General features: G+C 35.3%; 2 protein-coding genes across 5 annotated transcripts in view; one reads left to right on the forward strand and one right to left on the reverse strand.

The window, feature by feature from the left end:
* RUNX2 (RUNX family transcription factor 2) overlaps nt 1-7,524 on the reverse strand; it is a 148,604-nt gene extending 141,080 nt beyond the window's left edge. The window contains 1 exon segment of the mRNA XM_039568414.1: nt 7,452-7,524. Coding sequence (XP_039424348.1) covers nt 7,452-7,509 — 58 coding nt within the window. The 5' untranslated portion in view covers nt 7,510-7,524.
* The window catches only part of SUPT3H (SPT3 homolog, SAGA and STAGA complex component), a 257,799-nt gene that overhangs the window by 32,362 nt on the left and 208,370 nt on the right, over nt 1-17,067 (forward strand). The gene's annotated exons all lie outside the window — the stretch shown is intronic.

A 17,067-nucleotide genomic window follows, 5' to 3' on the forward strand; every position in this document is an offset into this window, starting at 1 on the left:
AAGTGAGTTAAGAGTGGCCAGTCGGATGCCCACAAAAGCAGTTTCTTTTGTAATGGGTCTATGGGAAGAAGCAAGAAGGTATGAAGGGACTGACTCGAGACCTCTCTCTCATAAATTTTACCAAGTATTCTAAAACCAGTACTTCTGGCATCAGTTATTTCACTAACAAGCAAGCACTAACATTTACAGTATATGTAGAACACTGTGATAGCATTAATAAACACAAGTTTTAAAAAATATTAAGACAGGACCCTGGCAAGTTCCTCCACCGCCTATTAGCAAGATGCATGAAGAGTGGCAAATGTTTTTTGGGTACTGCTGACAAATCTGAATGCAATATCACATAGTCCTTTACAGCTTCAGTGCTAGGGTGGAATATATTGTACCGATAGAGAAGTCTTCTAAATTTATACTATTGCTAGTTTGACTTTTTTAACATGAATTACACAATTTTAGAAGTATGAGTTAGCAGGAATTAGAGGCTTGAACTGTATACATGTATGTATTTGTGCATACACAGCTCATTAACATTTCTTAAAAGAAAGAATACCCTGTTCTAGTACCACACATGGATACATTAAAATATTGTGTGTTTTTAACGCTGTCTTTTCTGATTTGTATTTATATGAATTACAGGACTTTTGAGGGATTAACACTATCTGGTAGTCAATGCACTTAGGTGTAATTATTTATCTATATTGTTTTTCCTTAATGAAAAAATAAGCAACCCTTTCTTTTGCTTGTGTGTATAGGGTCATATATATTAAATGTATCTGACAGAGAAATTCAGTTCAGTAATTACTAATGACTTGTAATATCCCCCTGCTCCGATTTGTTACAGCAGAGCCACTGCAGGCAGCATATGGTGCTTGATGTATGTGTGTGTATGTGCATATAGATGCAAATGCATCTTATTAGTGTTAATTTTCATTGTGATCAAGGCCAGGTTCTTTTCCTCTGAACAGTATTATATTATGTAACTGGCAGTGGCTCTGTCTGTTTCAGTAAACCACAGAGTAGATTTAGATCTAAGATATCTGACCATGAGGGATAAGTAAACAATGGTTTGGCACACTTACGGTTCAAATAAATTCTGGGGAAAATAAATGTATGTAAGGTCATCAGCTTTTATCTTTCCTTAATCAAGAAAATGAATGATAATAAATTTTAAGTTATTATGAACTGCTAGCAATTCTGATTAAATATAATATGTGAAATAGGCTGTCTATCAGAAATACAGTAATCATATTTGAATGAATTCCTGCCAAAAATTTTTGCCATGGGGTTTTTAGCTATAACATATTAAAACTATTGTTAATTCCAAGCTGCCTGACCTTAATGAATATGGCATTTTTAAGAGACAAACAGCAGAAGAAACTGTTTCTACCCTTTGTTGTAAAAATAAAGGCAGTTTTATTAGAGATGAAAAAATATTAAGGGAAATGATTATGAATACAGTGGATATTATACAAAATACTTTTTAAAGCACCCTGTGTACATAAAGGAGAATGTAGCTTTTTTCCTTTAATTTTTTGCTATCCTAAAATTAATTTTTATAAATAAAACATTTAATAAGGAGTAGGTTGTGCAAAGTAATTTAATTGCTCTGATTAAAATGACTTCAGCAGTTCAAGGGAGTCGGGAGAAAACCTACGGAGTTTAGTTTTCCCTCCTGGGGCAAGTTCCTACATGAAATAGGAAACTTAAAACTACACGAAGAAGGCTAGAACAGTACACAGTATGGTAACAAGCAGAATAAAAAATATATACAGGAAACAGATGCATGAATTATGGAAATTTTTTTTATTGGAAGTGTTAAACTGTTTTACGATACAGTAACCTGAATTTATTTTGTCTTTGTGCTCATCTTTAAAATATTCTCTTTAGGGTGTGCTTTTCAGTATGTTAAGTGGCAGGTCTTATATTTATTTGTAGAAGAGAGCATGTTTATGTAAGGAAACGTGCTCTTAGATTTAGGCTTTATTAACTTAAAAACAAAAACACCTGAGAGCAGAAGATAGACCTCCTTAGCCTGTTTCCCAGAAGACTTTAGAAGGCAGTTTGGAATGAAGATATCTAATAAAAATGAAAGCTATTGTATGTAATGTGAGCACAAATTAATTTTGTTGATAAGAGTAGATACTTGTGGGGGTTCTGTGGTGGAGGAGGTGGATGTTTTTCTGCATTTTGTGGGTGACTTTTGTCTCCAGATGAAAATCTGTGGTTAATTCCTAAGTCTGGCAAAATTTCTAAGGAAAATAGCATTGAAATGGCACACAGTCTATTAATTTAGTTCTGAGTATGCTTATCAGAATAAATGTTGCATTTATTGCATTTAGGCAAATTCATTTTTTATCTTGAAAATAACAGTTTTATGTTGTTGCAGTTTCTTAACTGCTTGTATGAAACTTGGATTCTCTCAGTGCTGAAGTTAAGACCCTAAAATGCTTCAGGTTTTACCATCTTAAACTCACTATTTATCTTGAGGCTGCCTTAATTAAAATATTATATACTCTAGGGCATATTAAATACGGCAATTTATTGTAATTCTTATTAATGGAGTGTATTTAATGAGTTTTCAGAACCAACTCTTTCACCTACAACACACAATATTGATTTTTATTGGATACATAGAGGGAAACATGTAGATGGTCTGATTTTCAGGAGGTGCCCAGCACTGACAGCTGCCCTTGGCTCCTGTTGTATCCAAGCAGGAGGAACGCTGGTGCTCAGCACCTTTGAAGCTTGGCAAGCACGGGATAATTCCTCCTTTCCCTTTCTCCTTTAATTTCCACAGGAGTGTGCTGGACTCAAGCATAAAATAATGCCAGATTCTGGTTGTATCTTCAGCTTTTTGCATTAAGTTAGAGTTTTAGAGAGTGTTTCTTAGTTGTTATCCATGTTGTTCTTTGATGGTATCTGCCACAAGGTGTGACAGTCTGTAAACACATTTATAATCTGTCTATCTTGTCTCTAACTGCCTAGTTAGCATCTCTTGCCAGAATTATTAGCTTCTTTATTTTTCCCTTTTTACTTAAATGGATGCAGTATTAGATGCTTGTTATTTACTTAAGGCTGCTGTTTCTTGTTATTCATAAAAAGGTACAACTCTCTTTTGAAAACAGTCGGGAAAATAAAGGTATAAGGTGCAATTTTAAGATTAATATTAGTCTGACTGTGACCAAGAAATCACACAGCTTGAGAGGAATTTCAGTATTATTGTTATACTCTTAATGTGGGGTGGCAGAGCCTTTAAATATTTCTGGTAGAGTAGTTAATACAGGATGGAAGTTTGATATTTGTACAGTTTGTAAAGGAATTTGAGGTGTTACCCTATTTTGACTTCAGTTTTCAAGTATGCACTGGTGCATCATTAATCATAGGAAATGCAAAAATAAATAATATAGTCCCTTTGGATTTTTCATGTGAATACTTACCTTTTCCTTTTTTTGTATATACAGTTGAGGTATTTAGGTAACCCCTAACCTTTTGCTTCAACAAGGAGGTACAGTATAAAAATATTACCACAGTCTTCATATGAGCAGTTCTCTCTAAGAAAACCTCTAGATGAATATTTATTGAAAAAAAGTGAAGTTGCAATACAGAATGACTTAGCTTGGCCTGAACATTATATTTTAGACCACCAGTGAATAAAATTAAAAGCACATGGATTTTGAATAACTAGAAAAGGTTGTAATTGATTAGCACTGCATGAAAGTATTGAAGTGGAGTGAGTTTTGATTTGTGAATGGTCCTATTCAATAGAGATAATCCTGTACGTTTGATAAAATCTTAGTGCCTCAGTGCCCCTAATGATACAGGATTTTTTTTTTCTCTCCCAGTTTATTTAAACATCAGATACTCTGATATTCTCCTAACAAACTGGAACATTTTGATATTACTGAATTTTACATTGGGGTAGTTGATTTAAACAATGTTGGCTATTAATAGTTTATTTGAGACAGCTAATTAAGCAGTCAGTGCATCTTGCTGCCTACAAACCCTGTAAGTGGTGAAGTGCAATCCTGCAGGGTTTGGAGCTTTCAGATACCAACAACCTCCCTGTGAAGCTGTAGCTTTCTTAATGCACATTGAGAATACTCATTCCTGAACAGTTTTCAGTACTATTTTTTTTAATCCTGATATTTTAAACTTATTTTATGCAAAGAGTAGTGATTCCTGAGATTTTGTTTAGCATTCACAATAGTATGAATATGGTAAACAGAGCTAGAACATACAGAAAACTTTTGCTTTCTATACACAGATAATGTAAAAGGATTTGTTTCTCTTTATCAGTACCCTAATTAAAATAAAAAAGACCCCTTAAGATTCCCTACTAAATAGTAAAGCAGTTGAGAATTGAAATTTACAAAAGGTATGAGATTTTTTGATGAAGACGATATTGAGGAGTATTTTAAAATAAGCGGAGTAATGTTTTTTGTTAACTTGAAGACTTTAGATTTACTATATCTTTATTGGGATCAACTTCCAGAAATCACATGTGAAATGATTGAATTATCAGCTAAACTGAGATCCTATTTCCTTTTTTCAGTGAAATCCTCCTGTAAAGATGCATAGAATATAGTTGAAAATACCTTTATCTATTTTAAAATTGTAATTGTTGTTGGAGGCATTTCAGAAGGATTTCAGTCTCTGAAATACTTTGAGTAAACAATGTTTCCCAAATTTTATAATAAATATGCTGTTTGGTTTGGGTTTTTTTTTGCGTAGTGTTTATTTTGAGCCTTTTTTTTTTTCCTTCAAACGCTATGGATGTGAATATGATAGCCTTTGCTGGTTGAAATGAATCCGCTTCAATTTAAAAGCTTGAGAAGGTTTACACAGGCTTGATGCAGTCAAAACCTGTGTATAACTGGCACAAGGTAGTTATAATAATAATAATTATATTATATATTATATATATTATAATAATAATCAGGATGTGAAACTCAGAACGTAGTTGATTGAAGTGTACTAAATTGGAAAGGAATATGTATGTTTGCATGAACTAGGAAAGGATCCTTCCTCTTTGCTACTCTTGTTTTTCCCTTTCATGTGAAGTTGAAAACACACAGACAAAAATGAGTGGAATAAAAACTTTCAGGAATATGGTTAATAGCACAGATTAGCGACCATGCGAGTTAATCATAGCGCTGTTTTCCTGCCCTGTTATGACTTGTCATTATACTTCATCAGTTCAGTCTTGAAGAGAAACAATTAAATTCAACAGTCCTGAAAGGAATAAGGTAGAGATAGGAAGAGAAGGACAGTACAGAAAGGAAGAACAGATCGTGCATTCTGAGGTGCTGCTGCAACATTGAATGGCAAATTCATGACAATAACTTGGGTGTTTTGGCTTTTTTAAAAAATAAATTCTGCCCTCTTTTTATAAAAATGGGTTTTCCAAAATTTGGTTTTAACTCAGGATACACTGCTAACACATGGACAGAGCTGATGAGACTTTGTAGTCCCTTGCATCTATTGTTTGTGTCCAAAGTGAAATTCAGGTATCCAACCTTATTTAGTGAAGTTCAGGAAAAGTATTAAGCACAGTATCACAGTACTTCCCACTGGCTTTAGGAATTATCAGAAGTAGGTGAATTAAGCAGTCAGACTCGGTGTTTTGATAATTTTAGCCAACTAAATTTCTTCTAATCTCTTTTGGAAGTAAAAGCAAAAGAAAGTCCCTATACATGTAAACTGTATTTCCTGTTGTAAACACTGGGATAATGTGGTCTGGCTATGCTTCTGCTGTGCTTTGCTCAGACACCAGCTTGGGTAGAAAAGCGGCTTTGCCGGGTCTGTGTTTGCATTTCAGCTCAATGTTCGGGGTATTACAGCTGCATGACCAGCCACAGGTCATGTTATCTCTTCCGGTATCTATAGGTCATATATTAAATTGGTCACCCTCCTGCAAGAAGCAGTTTCTTAATTTCTGTTTCTGTACCCAGTCTCAGAGCTTATTCATGTGCTTAACTGGGAGCCAGTCAAAGCCTGTGAAGTAGGAGGGGTAAAAGGCACCCCAGTCATCAGTTCACTACAATAATGGGATGTATGCACTGGAAATGGTTCTAGCATTGTTGTTTTTCATAGAAGGGGGGGCAAGGGAGGAAAAGAAGTAGGTTTAGCCATGGTCCCACCATAATTTCAACATGATGGACACCATTAAGAAAATCTTGTAAGTTTTCACAATTTTTTTTTCCTAGAGCTTTCAGAATTTTCAGTTTGTCTGCCTGATCTGCCTCAGTAAAAGATGCTTTGAAAAAATTTTGTGACTGTACTTCTTGCGACTCATCAAGTGTAACTAGAATAAAGCATTTTCCAATACACTTTAAAATACAGCTTCATTTTACTTGCAGATAAATCACTTCAGGTTATATTTGATTCTGTTTAGTATTTGGGAGTGAGGTGCTTTCTACTGATTTTAAGTCTGTATCTGAGAGGATGAAGCTTTTCAAAGTAAGCAAAGATAGAGGTGCAATTTTATAGTGTATTTATGATTTTTATGAACATTTATAGGTACAGTGCAGATAAGTAATTACCTCAGTATATACATATATGATTTCTTAAAGGAATCTGTGTTTACAGTTCAGAATATTGAAGTAAATATTTGGCAGTGCTCTTCTACAGAGTTTTTTGCATCCCACTTTCAATTAAACTTAAAATTCAGCAGCATGTTAGATCATGTATTTTTTATTTCATAGCTTAATATTTTAATGCATGAATGTTTTGCCTTGTTTGTAATAAGTGTAATGAGAAGAATTTGCTTTTACAATTGAATATATTATCAAACAAGCTTTGCTGTGAAATGAGGGCAACTGAGGACTAGAAAACTGCAGATTTACACTGGTAACTTCATCTGAGATACATACTTAAAAATAAGATGCCTGGAACAATGATAGGGCAGTTTGGGGTAGGACAGGCTGCAATATGCTACAAACTACTCATTTTCATCAGGTTTAGAGAGCAAGCAGTCTGAACTCCTGTCTTTTACAGTATCTTTCATTAACCAGCCATGGTGGATACATCTAAAAGTGTTACCGGAGTTCTTAATGAGATTTTCTGTGCTGCTGCTGATTAACTCACTGATTACTTTATCTTTTGCCCTAAGATAATATTAAACATTTTCCTAGATCCCATCAGACTCTTTCAAATTCATGCAGCTACACCTTGACCCCTGTGACAGCTGAGCACACCTGCTGTCAAACACTAAGGACTAAGCCACCGACTTCCTTTTGCTCAGCTTGCCAGCTAAAAAATTTGTTCTTAAATCTGCAGAAGTTATTTACAGTTTCTTTCCCCCCAGAAAACCCCAAACAACCAGGTATATTATTTTAACATCCTAAAATCCCATTCAGCATTTTTTTGCTTAGGTAACTACGACCAGCATTGTTCAAAGTAAGAAAACTCTCGACAGCGGAAAACAGAAGCTCAAATATTGCAGCACTTACCCCAAAAGAAGTTTTGCTGACATGGTGTCACTGAACTGAACAGGCTGTTTGATGCCATAGTCCCTCTCGGTTCACGCAGAGCTTTCACCTTCTGGTGTAAATACTTCTTGGATCCTCAAACTGAAAACACAAACCATAGCCAAACCTTGTTTTAGTTTTACTGTGTCCCTGGATTGCATAGACTCTATAGTTGGTTTTTTCCAAAAAATTGTGTAGTGCTGGTAACATGTGAAAAGCAAGGAAACAAAACAAAAAAAAAAGGGAATGAGCAAATATTTGAAGGACCTACTATTACTGCATAGACTGTGGTTAGAGAGCACTTACTGACTCTGTTGGTCTCAGTGGCTGGTAGTGACCTGCGGAGATTAACCATTTAAAAACCAGAGACTTCTTTGCTGTCCTCCTGGAGAAAGTTTGCACCGCACTTGTGGTTCTGTGGTTGTTTGTGAGGCGAATGAAGCATTCACACAATCCAAAAAAGCAAAAGCTTTAAAACTCCTTTTTTTTGCAAGCACTGTTACTGGAGCGAGCGAGTCATGTGGCTGTGACATCAGAGGACTCCAAGTAGGACTGCCTACACTGTGGCTTTTTCTTTTTCTCTCTCTCTCTTTTTTTTCTTTTTCTTTTTTTTTTCCTTTTTAAAATTTTTAAAATTTTTTTTTGTATTTTGACAAAAGGCCCGTGGTAAGGCCCTTCCTGGCATCCAGAGGGATATAGCTTTTTAATTTTTGTGACTCATGAGGCTTTGGAGAGTGTACAAAATGCTTTAAGAGCCCAAACTTCTGTACAGTTAAAGCATATGGACAGCAGAACTTTATTTGTACTCTCAGTTCAGGTTCCCCCCCACTCTTCTTCCCCCTCCTTTTTTTTTTTCTTTTTTTTTTTTTCCCTTCCTATTCCTTCTCCCTCCTTTATTATTGTGTCTGTGGAAAAGTGAGCAAAATTGGCACAAGTGGCTGTGTGAAATTCTGAACAACAGCGATGATTTACAATAATTTACATCTTTGGATTGTATCACGATCTTGGGTCTGCTTTATATTTGCTGGGTGGCTGGATTCCTTCTGTTTTACTTTTTCTCCTTGTCGTCTTATACTTGTGAATCTGTAACTCATTGTAAGAAACTTTACCTTTCGTAAGGTCTAGTAGCAGGCTGCTTGTTGGGGTTGTGTTTTTCACTGTAATTGGCTGTCACAGAAGTGTTAGTCTGGGGATTCCTTTGCAAATCTTAAATCATGTCTGCCTTGCTTTACATGTCTTCAAAACTACTTGGCAGTTTTATGTGATGCAAATTAAGGGCAATTATGTTTCTTTTATATTTGGGGCAAAATATGTCATTTGGATATCATAACTGGTTGTGTGCTGCAGCCTGGGAGTGATGCTTTGGAATACCGGCATTGGGAGGACTTAACATGGACGTTGTGTAACAGAGTGAGCTGGGAGGGTTGGGGGGTTTTGGTTGTGTGCTTGCATTAATTCCTTATTATAGTTTTGGTGTTTAAGGGAAATAGAACAGTCTTAAACTTTTGGGGAGACTATAAATAACTTCATTCACCAGTTAATGTTAACACTTAGTTTTAAAATGAAACATAAATTTGATGCATATGTAAGATTCAGATACTTAATATCATCTGTGTGCATGTGTGTGTGATGTTTTTTTATATACTTAGCATATTGTAACTTTGGCTTTGATTGCATAACATAAGCCCTGACTGTACCGGTACGGAGTGGGTTAACAAAAGCAGTATTTTTTTGTTTATAATAGAGGCTTTGAAATAAATTGCAAAATGCTGTGTGTAGTAAGGAATAATGTGCACAGACAGCGTGTATTAGTAGTCTTGATTTGCTCACTCAGATTCAGAACAAAATTGGAAACATCTTTGAGAAAGTATCTCATTTTTTGCCTCTTTGGACATTATATCTAGAACTTTTCATATTATCCTGATTGTACCACAGATGCACTGTAGTTTTAAGTTTTAGCTGAGTGAGTTTAAATTATTTTCCTTTTTTTGTTTTTGTCTTTTTTTTGGGGCAGCAGATGAACTGTGTAAAACACTTTCTAGATATCGTTCGGCTTTTATTTGCAAAATAAAATACATATTTTTGAAGCTACCATCCCTCCTTTTTTATTTTCCTCTTTGTCCTGAGCTTTCTCGGTTAGAAATTGGTCAGGAATGGTGTGATATGAATAGCTGAAGGTGTGAGTGGGAGAGCAGGTTCTCTGTTTTGTGGGGATGGGAAAAATGAGAAAGGATTTTTCAGTGAAAATAGATTGTTTTGATTTTTGTTATAAAATTATCAAAAAACCATAAACCCTTGTTCATAAAAACTTCATTCATAATAAGTATTGTAAGGTAAACTGCATTGTTCTATATTCAATACTTTGAGGGTTATTACATGTTGCCAAACTTACAGAAGTCTACCATAAAATGAAAAAGGAATATTCTGCAAAAAACCTATTCCACTTAAAAGTAAGGGTGATATTTAATTCTCCTATTCATAGATTGCTTTTATTATTTATGTTTTCTCTGTATGGTTAAGAGCATCAATGAAAAAATCCTAAGTGTATAAAAATAATGGAAAGAATACTAATCTTTTCATATACAGGTTGTATTTCTATGCATTAAAGTTTTAATAAACTTGTGATGCAGCAAAAGCTTTTGGAGGTTTCTGCCTCTTATTTGGGGAACTCTTAAATTGTAAGCTTAGAGTTTTCAACGACTCTTACACATTGAAGGTATTTATCGACTTCTATTTGATGGTAGGTAGGTACAGTATTTTAAAATAATAGATAACTTGTCTTGGTCTTATACTTGTTTCCATTCATATGGAAAATGGTGTTTGATTTTCAAAACTCTGCACTTTATTTTTAGTCATATCTTTAGTATTAGAATATTGAACTTCCTGCAGAAGTCTGATATAAAAATTTATTGCATTGAAATGCTGTGCTCAATCTTTCTCCAGAATGGCTTTTTCATGCTTTCACTTGTGTATGCAGAGTTATTCTCTAACTTTGTTGCTCTGCTTTGATCTGATACCTTTAAGAACCGTTTTTTTACTTTTTCACCTCTTCAAATCCAGAGCACTACAAAGAAGTCTTCATCTAGTAAAGCAAAAGCCATTAAAACCAGAAAACCAAATACTGTAACTGAGTAATCAAGATGTAACTGTCACTGATAAAAATGCAGGTTTTTTTGTATAGAAACATTATAAAGCCAAACTTTGAGACTAAATACCTGTGAAACTGGTGGCTTCTTTTGGTATAGTTTGCACTTCTGATGAAGCAGATGCAAGAATCCTGAAAATCCACTGTGTAAACCAGTGTCTTGATTGTAGACTAATGCTTGACAGGCTCTTGTTTAAAAGGTAGATCTACAAAAATGGAAGTTCCCTTCCAAGTTCCACAGGGGATACTTTGAGTCCCAATTACACTTACAAAGGAAGTACTATGCTAAGGAATTTCTCTGGTAAACTATGAGCTTGATCTTTGATGACAAATGAAATCTAAAAGTCAGTTGTAATGCAACACTGAAAGATAATTACATCTTTCACTGTTCTTGAAATGTGTTTTGGAACTTTTAAGCTATGCTTTATTTCCAAACATTTTGCCTTATGTCACTCAAAAGTTCATCCAGTGTATAAACAGTGTGATACCCTGCTGAAAGTTTATTTGTACTTAAATGTTTGTTTCTGTGCTACAACTGGAATGATATAAATACTCTGCTTAGAGCAGTGTGATGACAAACTTGTTAGATTGCATTTACTTACAAGTTTTACAATATATACTATAACAAGATGCTGATTTTTATGATTCAGAAAGTCCTGGTGCAGTTTCCTCAGATGCAGGTATTCACTGTAGGTATTGTTAACGTATCTGTTCCACTGGAGCAGTTTTTTTTTCTTTAAGTGAAACTTCTTCCCTTGGCTCTGTTTTTCAAACTGAGGACTAATTATAATTTTTAGAGGAAGAGAACTGTGTTTTCTGATGGTTCATAGCCAATACACTTAAAATACTGTTTGATTTAAAATACTTGCATGTTTTGGGAAGCTTTTGTTGTTAGACTTGGGTGTTTTGTAGACTTCTCATTTCCATCATCTCTGCAATAGTAGAGCATGCTGATGCCACTTTATACTAAACTTTTAAAGCAAAAAACTAAAACTGCCTGTTGATTAAAAAATTTGCAACGGCAAGGTTATTTCAGCATTCCTTCATTTTAAAATGGTACTTATTGCTAGAGTAGCAATGAGCATCTGAGTGTTACTGCTGCCTTTCTCTGTCTCAGAACCTTTTTCTGGCTAAGATACGGTTTGAAGTGGATGGTGCCTGGGACCACTAAAGGTAGAGGGGGAAAAAGTACTGTTACATTTCTAGGGTAAATAAGTGTTGTCTGTTTTTTCTACAGTGCAATCAGGCTACCGAAGATCACATTAAACCTTAAACTGAATTGTTGTTTAAATTAAAAAGATGGTCATCTCTTAACCAGTGAGTACATCATGTAATAGCAAGTAGTCAAAAATTGTTTTCATTCACTTTGAGTTGCCAGTTCTCTCACTTTTTCATAGCATAGCAAAGTTATTCTCCAGTGAAATAATCTAACCCCTGATCAGGCATTGAATAAGGGGCTGCATCTTAATGGTCAGATGTGTCTCATCTTGATTCTTCCTGTTCAGACAAGCATTACTTTCCTTGTGTTCCTGTATCTTGTAGACTGCCCAGAAACTGAGAAAAAAGTCCTTTTGTTTAGATGCACCCATTCTAAACAGTCAATATATGGTGTTTAAGATCATCCTAACCTCCTAGCTATTTTCTCCTGTCAGTATATTTTCTTTTTTTTTTTAAAGTCAACTTGCAGAAAATATGGGAAACTTGTCTCATATAACAGCTGAGGATGTGGCTAGGTTAAGGCAGGAAACTGCTACCCACAATGCAATGTTACATACACTACCACTTAATAAAATTTATTTCAAACATGCTACTGACAAAACCAAAGAAAAATAATATCCTAACTATGCTAGTTAGTACACTAAATATATCTAGGGAAAAGTGAAAGTAATCTCTCTAGAGCCTTTCCTGCTTCTAGGATACAATGCTACTAGTAGTTAAATCAGAGCAGATCTCAGCAGTTAAAAGCAGTGACCTATTTTTAGAAAATATTCATATTTCTCTGGAAATTAGTGATTATGTGCTTTTTTAATAACAGTCAAAGTTATTTTATACAGACAGAATTCAGATAAGTTGTCTTCATTTTTCTGGTTGGCAAAATATCCTCTCAGGCCATTTTAAAACTGGCAACTTTTCGTCCTTCATCCCATTTTCACTGAATCTTACCTTTACTGTAGCCAAGCAGCCTTTTACCTCTCCTTACCACTTTTAATCTATTTGTAGGTTGGTGTGAAAATATTTTCCATGTCACACGTATGAAAGGAACTGAAAAGAGGAAAATTCACCTTCCTAACCCCTGAAGATTTAGGGGTTCTAGTTGTTTCATTTGATTGCCTGCAATTTGAAGAGTCTAGTAATTTGGGAGAGGTAAATAATTAAGTTGAATTCTAATATGAATTTAATAGACTCAAATTTTCTGTGAATATTTCCAAATATCAGACAGAGATACGTATGAGGTCATGGATGCTGCTGTGCCATAAATGTCTTGAAAATCTTGTTCTGGATATATTCTTGTTTCTGTTTGTCTTTAAATGCATGTATTTTAAGGGTGATCCTCTTACAGAACATTTTTGAAGCGCTTGCCTCTCTAGTTAGAGAACACTTATCAAGAACAGCTGCTGTAGTGCTGTGGATCCTATCCATGGACTCATGGTGGTCTGCTGAACAACGTTCTTCAAGTTTGACAGGTGAGACAGAGACTCTCCAGTGCCACTGCTTTTGGATGAATCTAGCTGTGGTTGGAGAAAGTGCATCTTGCCAAAATATATGGGTAAGACCACACACAGTCTTTAAAATAGTTATTGTAAGCTTATTTTTAGGCAGTATATGTCTTGACAGTTCTTTTATTTGCATGCCAGTTTCACTGCTGCTTATAGATTTTTCATTTATTTTAGTAATGGCAATTGCAGATTTAGATCTATGTTTGTAAAGCTTTTGCACAACATTTACACTGGAAAAATACAGACTTGCTACTTTTAAACCTCAGTCAAGATTAGAGAACAGATTTCAAAAACTATTAAGGCAGAGTATTTACGCTCTTCAGATTTGGTGTCATTGTTTTTATATTCAACCCCATTTTCAGGGGCATAGTTCAGCAATAAAAATTTGCTTCTGGTTTTAAAGTTATACCAATTTTAGTAGCTTCTGTGCTTGTATAAGTCTGCAGCAATGTAGATTTAGGACATGAAATTAGTTCAGTAAGTAATAAAAACGAAATGTTTTTTTTAAAATTGCATACTTATTAAATACTGAATCTAGAATCTGTATTTTATATATGTTATAACTCCTGAACAGTATTTTTCATGTATATTTTAATATGTGGAATATTCTTTGCATTCTAAGTGCCTGCTTCCACAGTTGGCTTCATAATGTGTATTTAAAATATTGTATATTTAACTGACAGTGTAGAAGGGGGTTGCACCCTGTAGAATTTCTGAGTAAACAATACCCATTTGCTAACTTTCAGAGCAGATGTTTTTTAAATACCCCAAGAGAAATTAAATATAATACTGGAAAGGAATATCATAAACCATTCATTGGGTAGTGATGCTTAAAAGTTATGGATTCAGAACGACATGTTTTTTTCCCTAGTTCTGTACTTTCCAGATTATCTTGCATAATTAATGCATGACTATTTCTCAACAAAACATTACTCATTTTTTATTAGTTAGCATTGCATAGGACCGTTGTTTATAGCACTGGACTTTACAGACAATTAAGGAAATAGTCCCTGCCCTGAGGAATATACAATTAAATATATGCAGCCAGCCATTTAAGAAAAGTATGAAAAAGAGGGAGGGGAAAAACCCCATTATAATGAACAGCAGTAAAAAATAAGTGAAGAACTTCATGGGGAAGGGAGAGTAGTTAGTTGTAATTTTATTATTAACTTTCTCCACATATTCTACTATGAAGTGTTTTAGTTATTTGTGTGCAATTAGCTGGTCTTGTTTTCTGCTTGAACTTGAGCATGATGGCTGATCATCATGGTTGCTTCTCTGTTTTTTGAAAAACCCAACCAACAAACCAAACCCAACCCCAAAACGTTTCCTTATGCAGTGATTGCACGGGGAATACTTCTCTGCTGTTTATGATGCTTGGTTAAGTTTGAGATCCTCAGTCCTGTAAACAGTATTTCTTAGGAAAAAAAAAAGAAAAAGCAAAATCAGGTACTTTCATCCTTTCTCCTGTTTCTCTTCATATGTTTTTTTCCCCCCTTTTTTTTTTTTAAAGTATTTCATACCTGGATTTGCTACTTTTTCACAGCTTGTCAACAGTCTAAGCTTTCCCTTGTAATTAAAATGTATTGTGGTTTTCTGTTGGAGAAGAGATCTGAAGATCATTCATGAGAAAAGAGAGTTGAAAAGAGGTTGAGAAGGGAATGGAAAGAATAAAATTGGAAGAAGGAGAGTTAAAAAGAAAATCTTGGTTTTTAATGAGATTTGTTTTTAACAGTATGGCTCCCATTTTGTAGTGAAGGAATACTGAAGGTGAGGAGAAATGAAGACATTGGAACAGGATGAAAAGCAAGAAGATGCAGCCCTTTTCATGGGGACAGTAAACAGAGGAGAAAGTTGCCCTCTGGTCTCCAAGGCCATGTGAACCCCAGTTTGTTCTGAAAGAGCCAGTTCAGAAGTGCCTGGTTGTGCTCAGTGTGTTGTTGAGCTCATTTGGAGGGAATTGGGCTGTCTGTGCATAGTACTTAAAATGGCCTGTGGAGGTGTGCCTGAAGAATACTAGAACTTGAGGGATGTTGAGAAGAGTATGGGAGATGTTGGTATGGGATTTCCAGTTCCTGATGTGTTGTCTTGGAGAGCTGGTTGATTTTTCACTTCAGGAGGAAAAAGCAGGCAGCATTTATAGACAGGTCTGTTCAATGTTGTCCAGATAAGCAGGTGTCAGTTCTTTTTAATACACATTTTTTGTCATGCTCAAAGTAAGAGACTGCTTAGTAACTGAAGGGTGGTAACGGAGAAGAAAAATAAAAGTGGATTGCAAGCATTCCTTTCACTCATACCTCTTCCTCCTCTGACCTTCCAACCCCAAAAGTGAGGAAGCCAAGCTGTTTTTAGAGAGACCCTGTGGTTTGGTTGCCAGAATCCAGGGCTTTAGTTTGTAAGATAAATAATGCAAGCTTTGAGGAAATATTCTGTGTGTATAGGACAGTATATATGTTGCTTGTTAATACTTAGTTATTTTATCACTTTAACCATTTACTTCTGTTTTCTTTAGATAGATAAATAACTTGTTTTAAAAAGATAAACCACTGTGTATACTTGTTGGCTCTAAATGAATCTACTGACAGTTGGGTAAACAGGGTTCTTTTAACTTGGAGATCCAGCCCATAATCAAAGTGAATTGTTATGTTTCCATTTAAGAACTCATGTTCTGGGTCTGCATTTAGTATGAGGGATCAGAGGTGCTAAGTAGGATGAAATTCTGTGTTTTGGCACAAAGTGATGCAGATGGACAGCCCAGAGACAGTTGGTTATTGCCTATTTGAGGACAGGCTGTAGCTATAAATGGGCACTTGGCACCCAAATAGCTTTTGGAGCTGAATGGCCAAACTCCCTGTTAGTGAGTGGAATAGGAGTATGTTGGAACAGGAACACTAAAAACTGGTGTCGTTGGAAAATTCTGCAGTGCAGTCACAAATTGATCCAGACTGAAAAATAAATAGTGTTTGCTTGTATTTTCTAAATTCTCTCCTGCAATCATTCTGCTTCTGGAGTGGTGCTTCAGTTGTTCCTGGCCTGAAAAGACTTCGGAATCAAGGTTATCACTGTCTGAAGAATCAAAGAAATCTCTGTATTTCATGTACCTGCGTATCAAAGATCATGCTAATTGGTTAATATTTGTGTGGAATAATTTGGGCATGGCATTTTAAAGAAGCCTTTTTTTTAGGTGTGTGGAATCTGCATTCTAGATTATTTCCTATAATTTATTTTGTACTAAAATCCATTGGATGAGGTTGGCTGTAAGAGTTCTGTCCTCTGTGACACTCGTCTCCTTTGGATTCCATAGTCTGTAATTGTGATGCCAGAGCAGCTCCTTGTAGCCAGACTCTTTGTGTATTTTGGGAACCCATGGGGATGTAAGGCTTGATGCTACCAGACCGTTTTTTAAGCTCAAGCAGTGCTCTGGGCAGTTGCTGCTTTGCCAAAACCGATGCTGAAGGAAATGTGGCTTTTCGTGAGCCAGAGTTCATTCCCATGACATGGGCTTTGGGGTTGGGGCTCTCAGAAATAACTGTAATCTCTGAAAAGTGTAAAATGTAAAACATTTATCTTTCACAGTTTGTGTCCCTATATCTACATAGGCAGAGTATGTCTAATTTTAAAAAGAAACTTCAGTAATTGGGATTTGGGAATAGTGCAGAATATTCAATTTATTTTGTCATCGTTATCCTACTCATTTGGTAAAATTACTAATTGTCCTTTCTTCAAAGTATTTTAA

This window comes from Corvus cornix, chromosome 3 (genome assembly GCF_000738735.6).
Source record: "Corvus cornix cornix isolate S_Up_H32 chromosome 3, ASM73873v5, whole genome shotgun sequence".
In the NCBI taxonomy this organism is placed as follows: domain Eukaryota; kingdom Metazoa; phylum Chordata; class Aves; order Passeriformes; family Corvidae; genus Corvus; species Corvus cornix.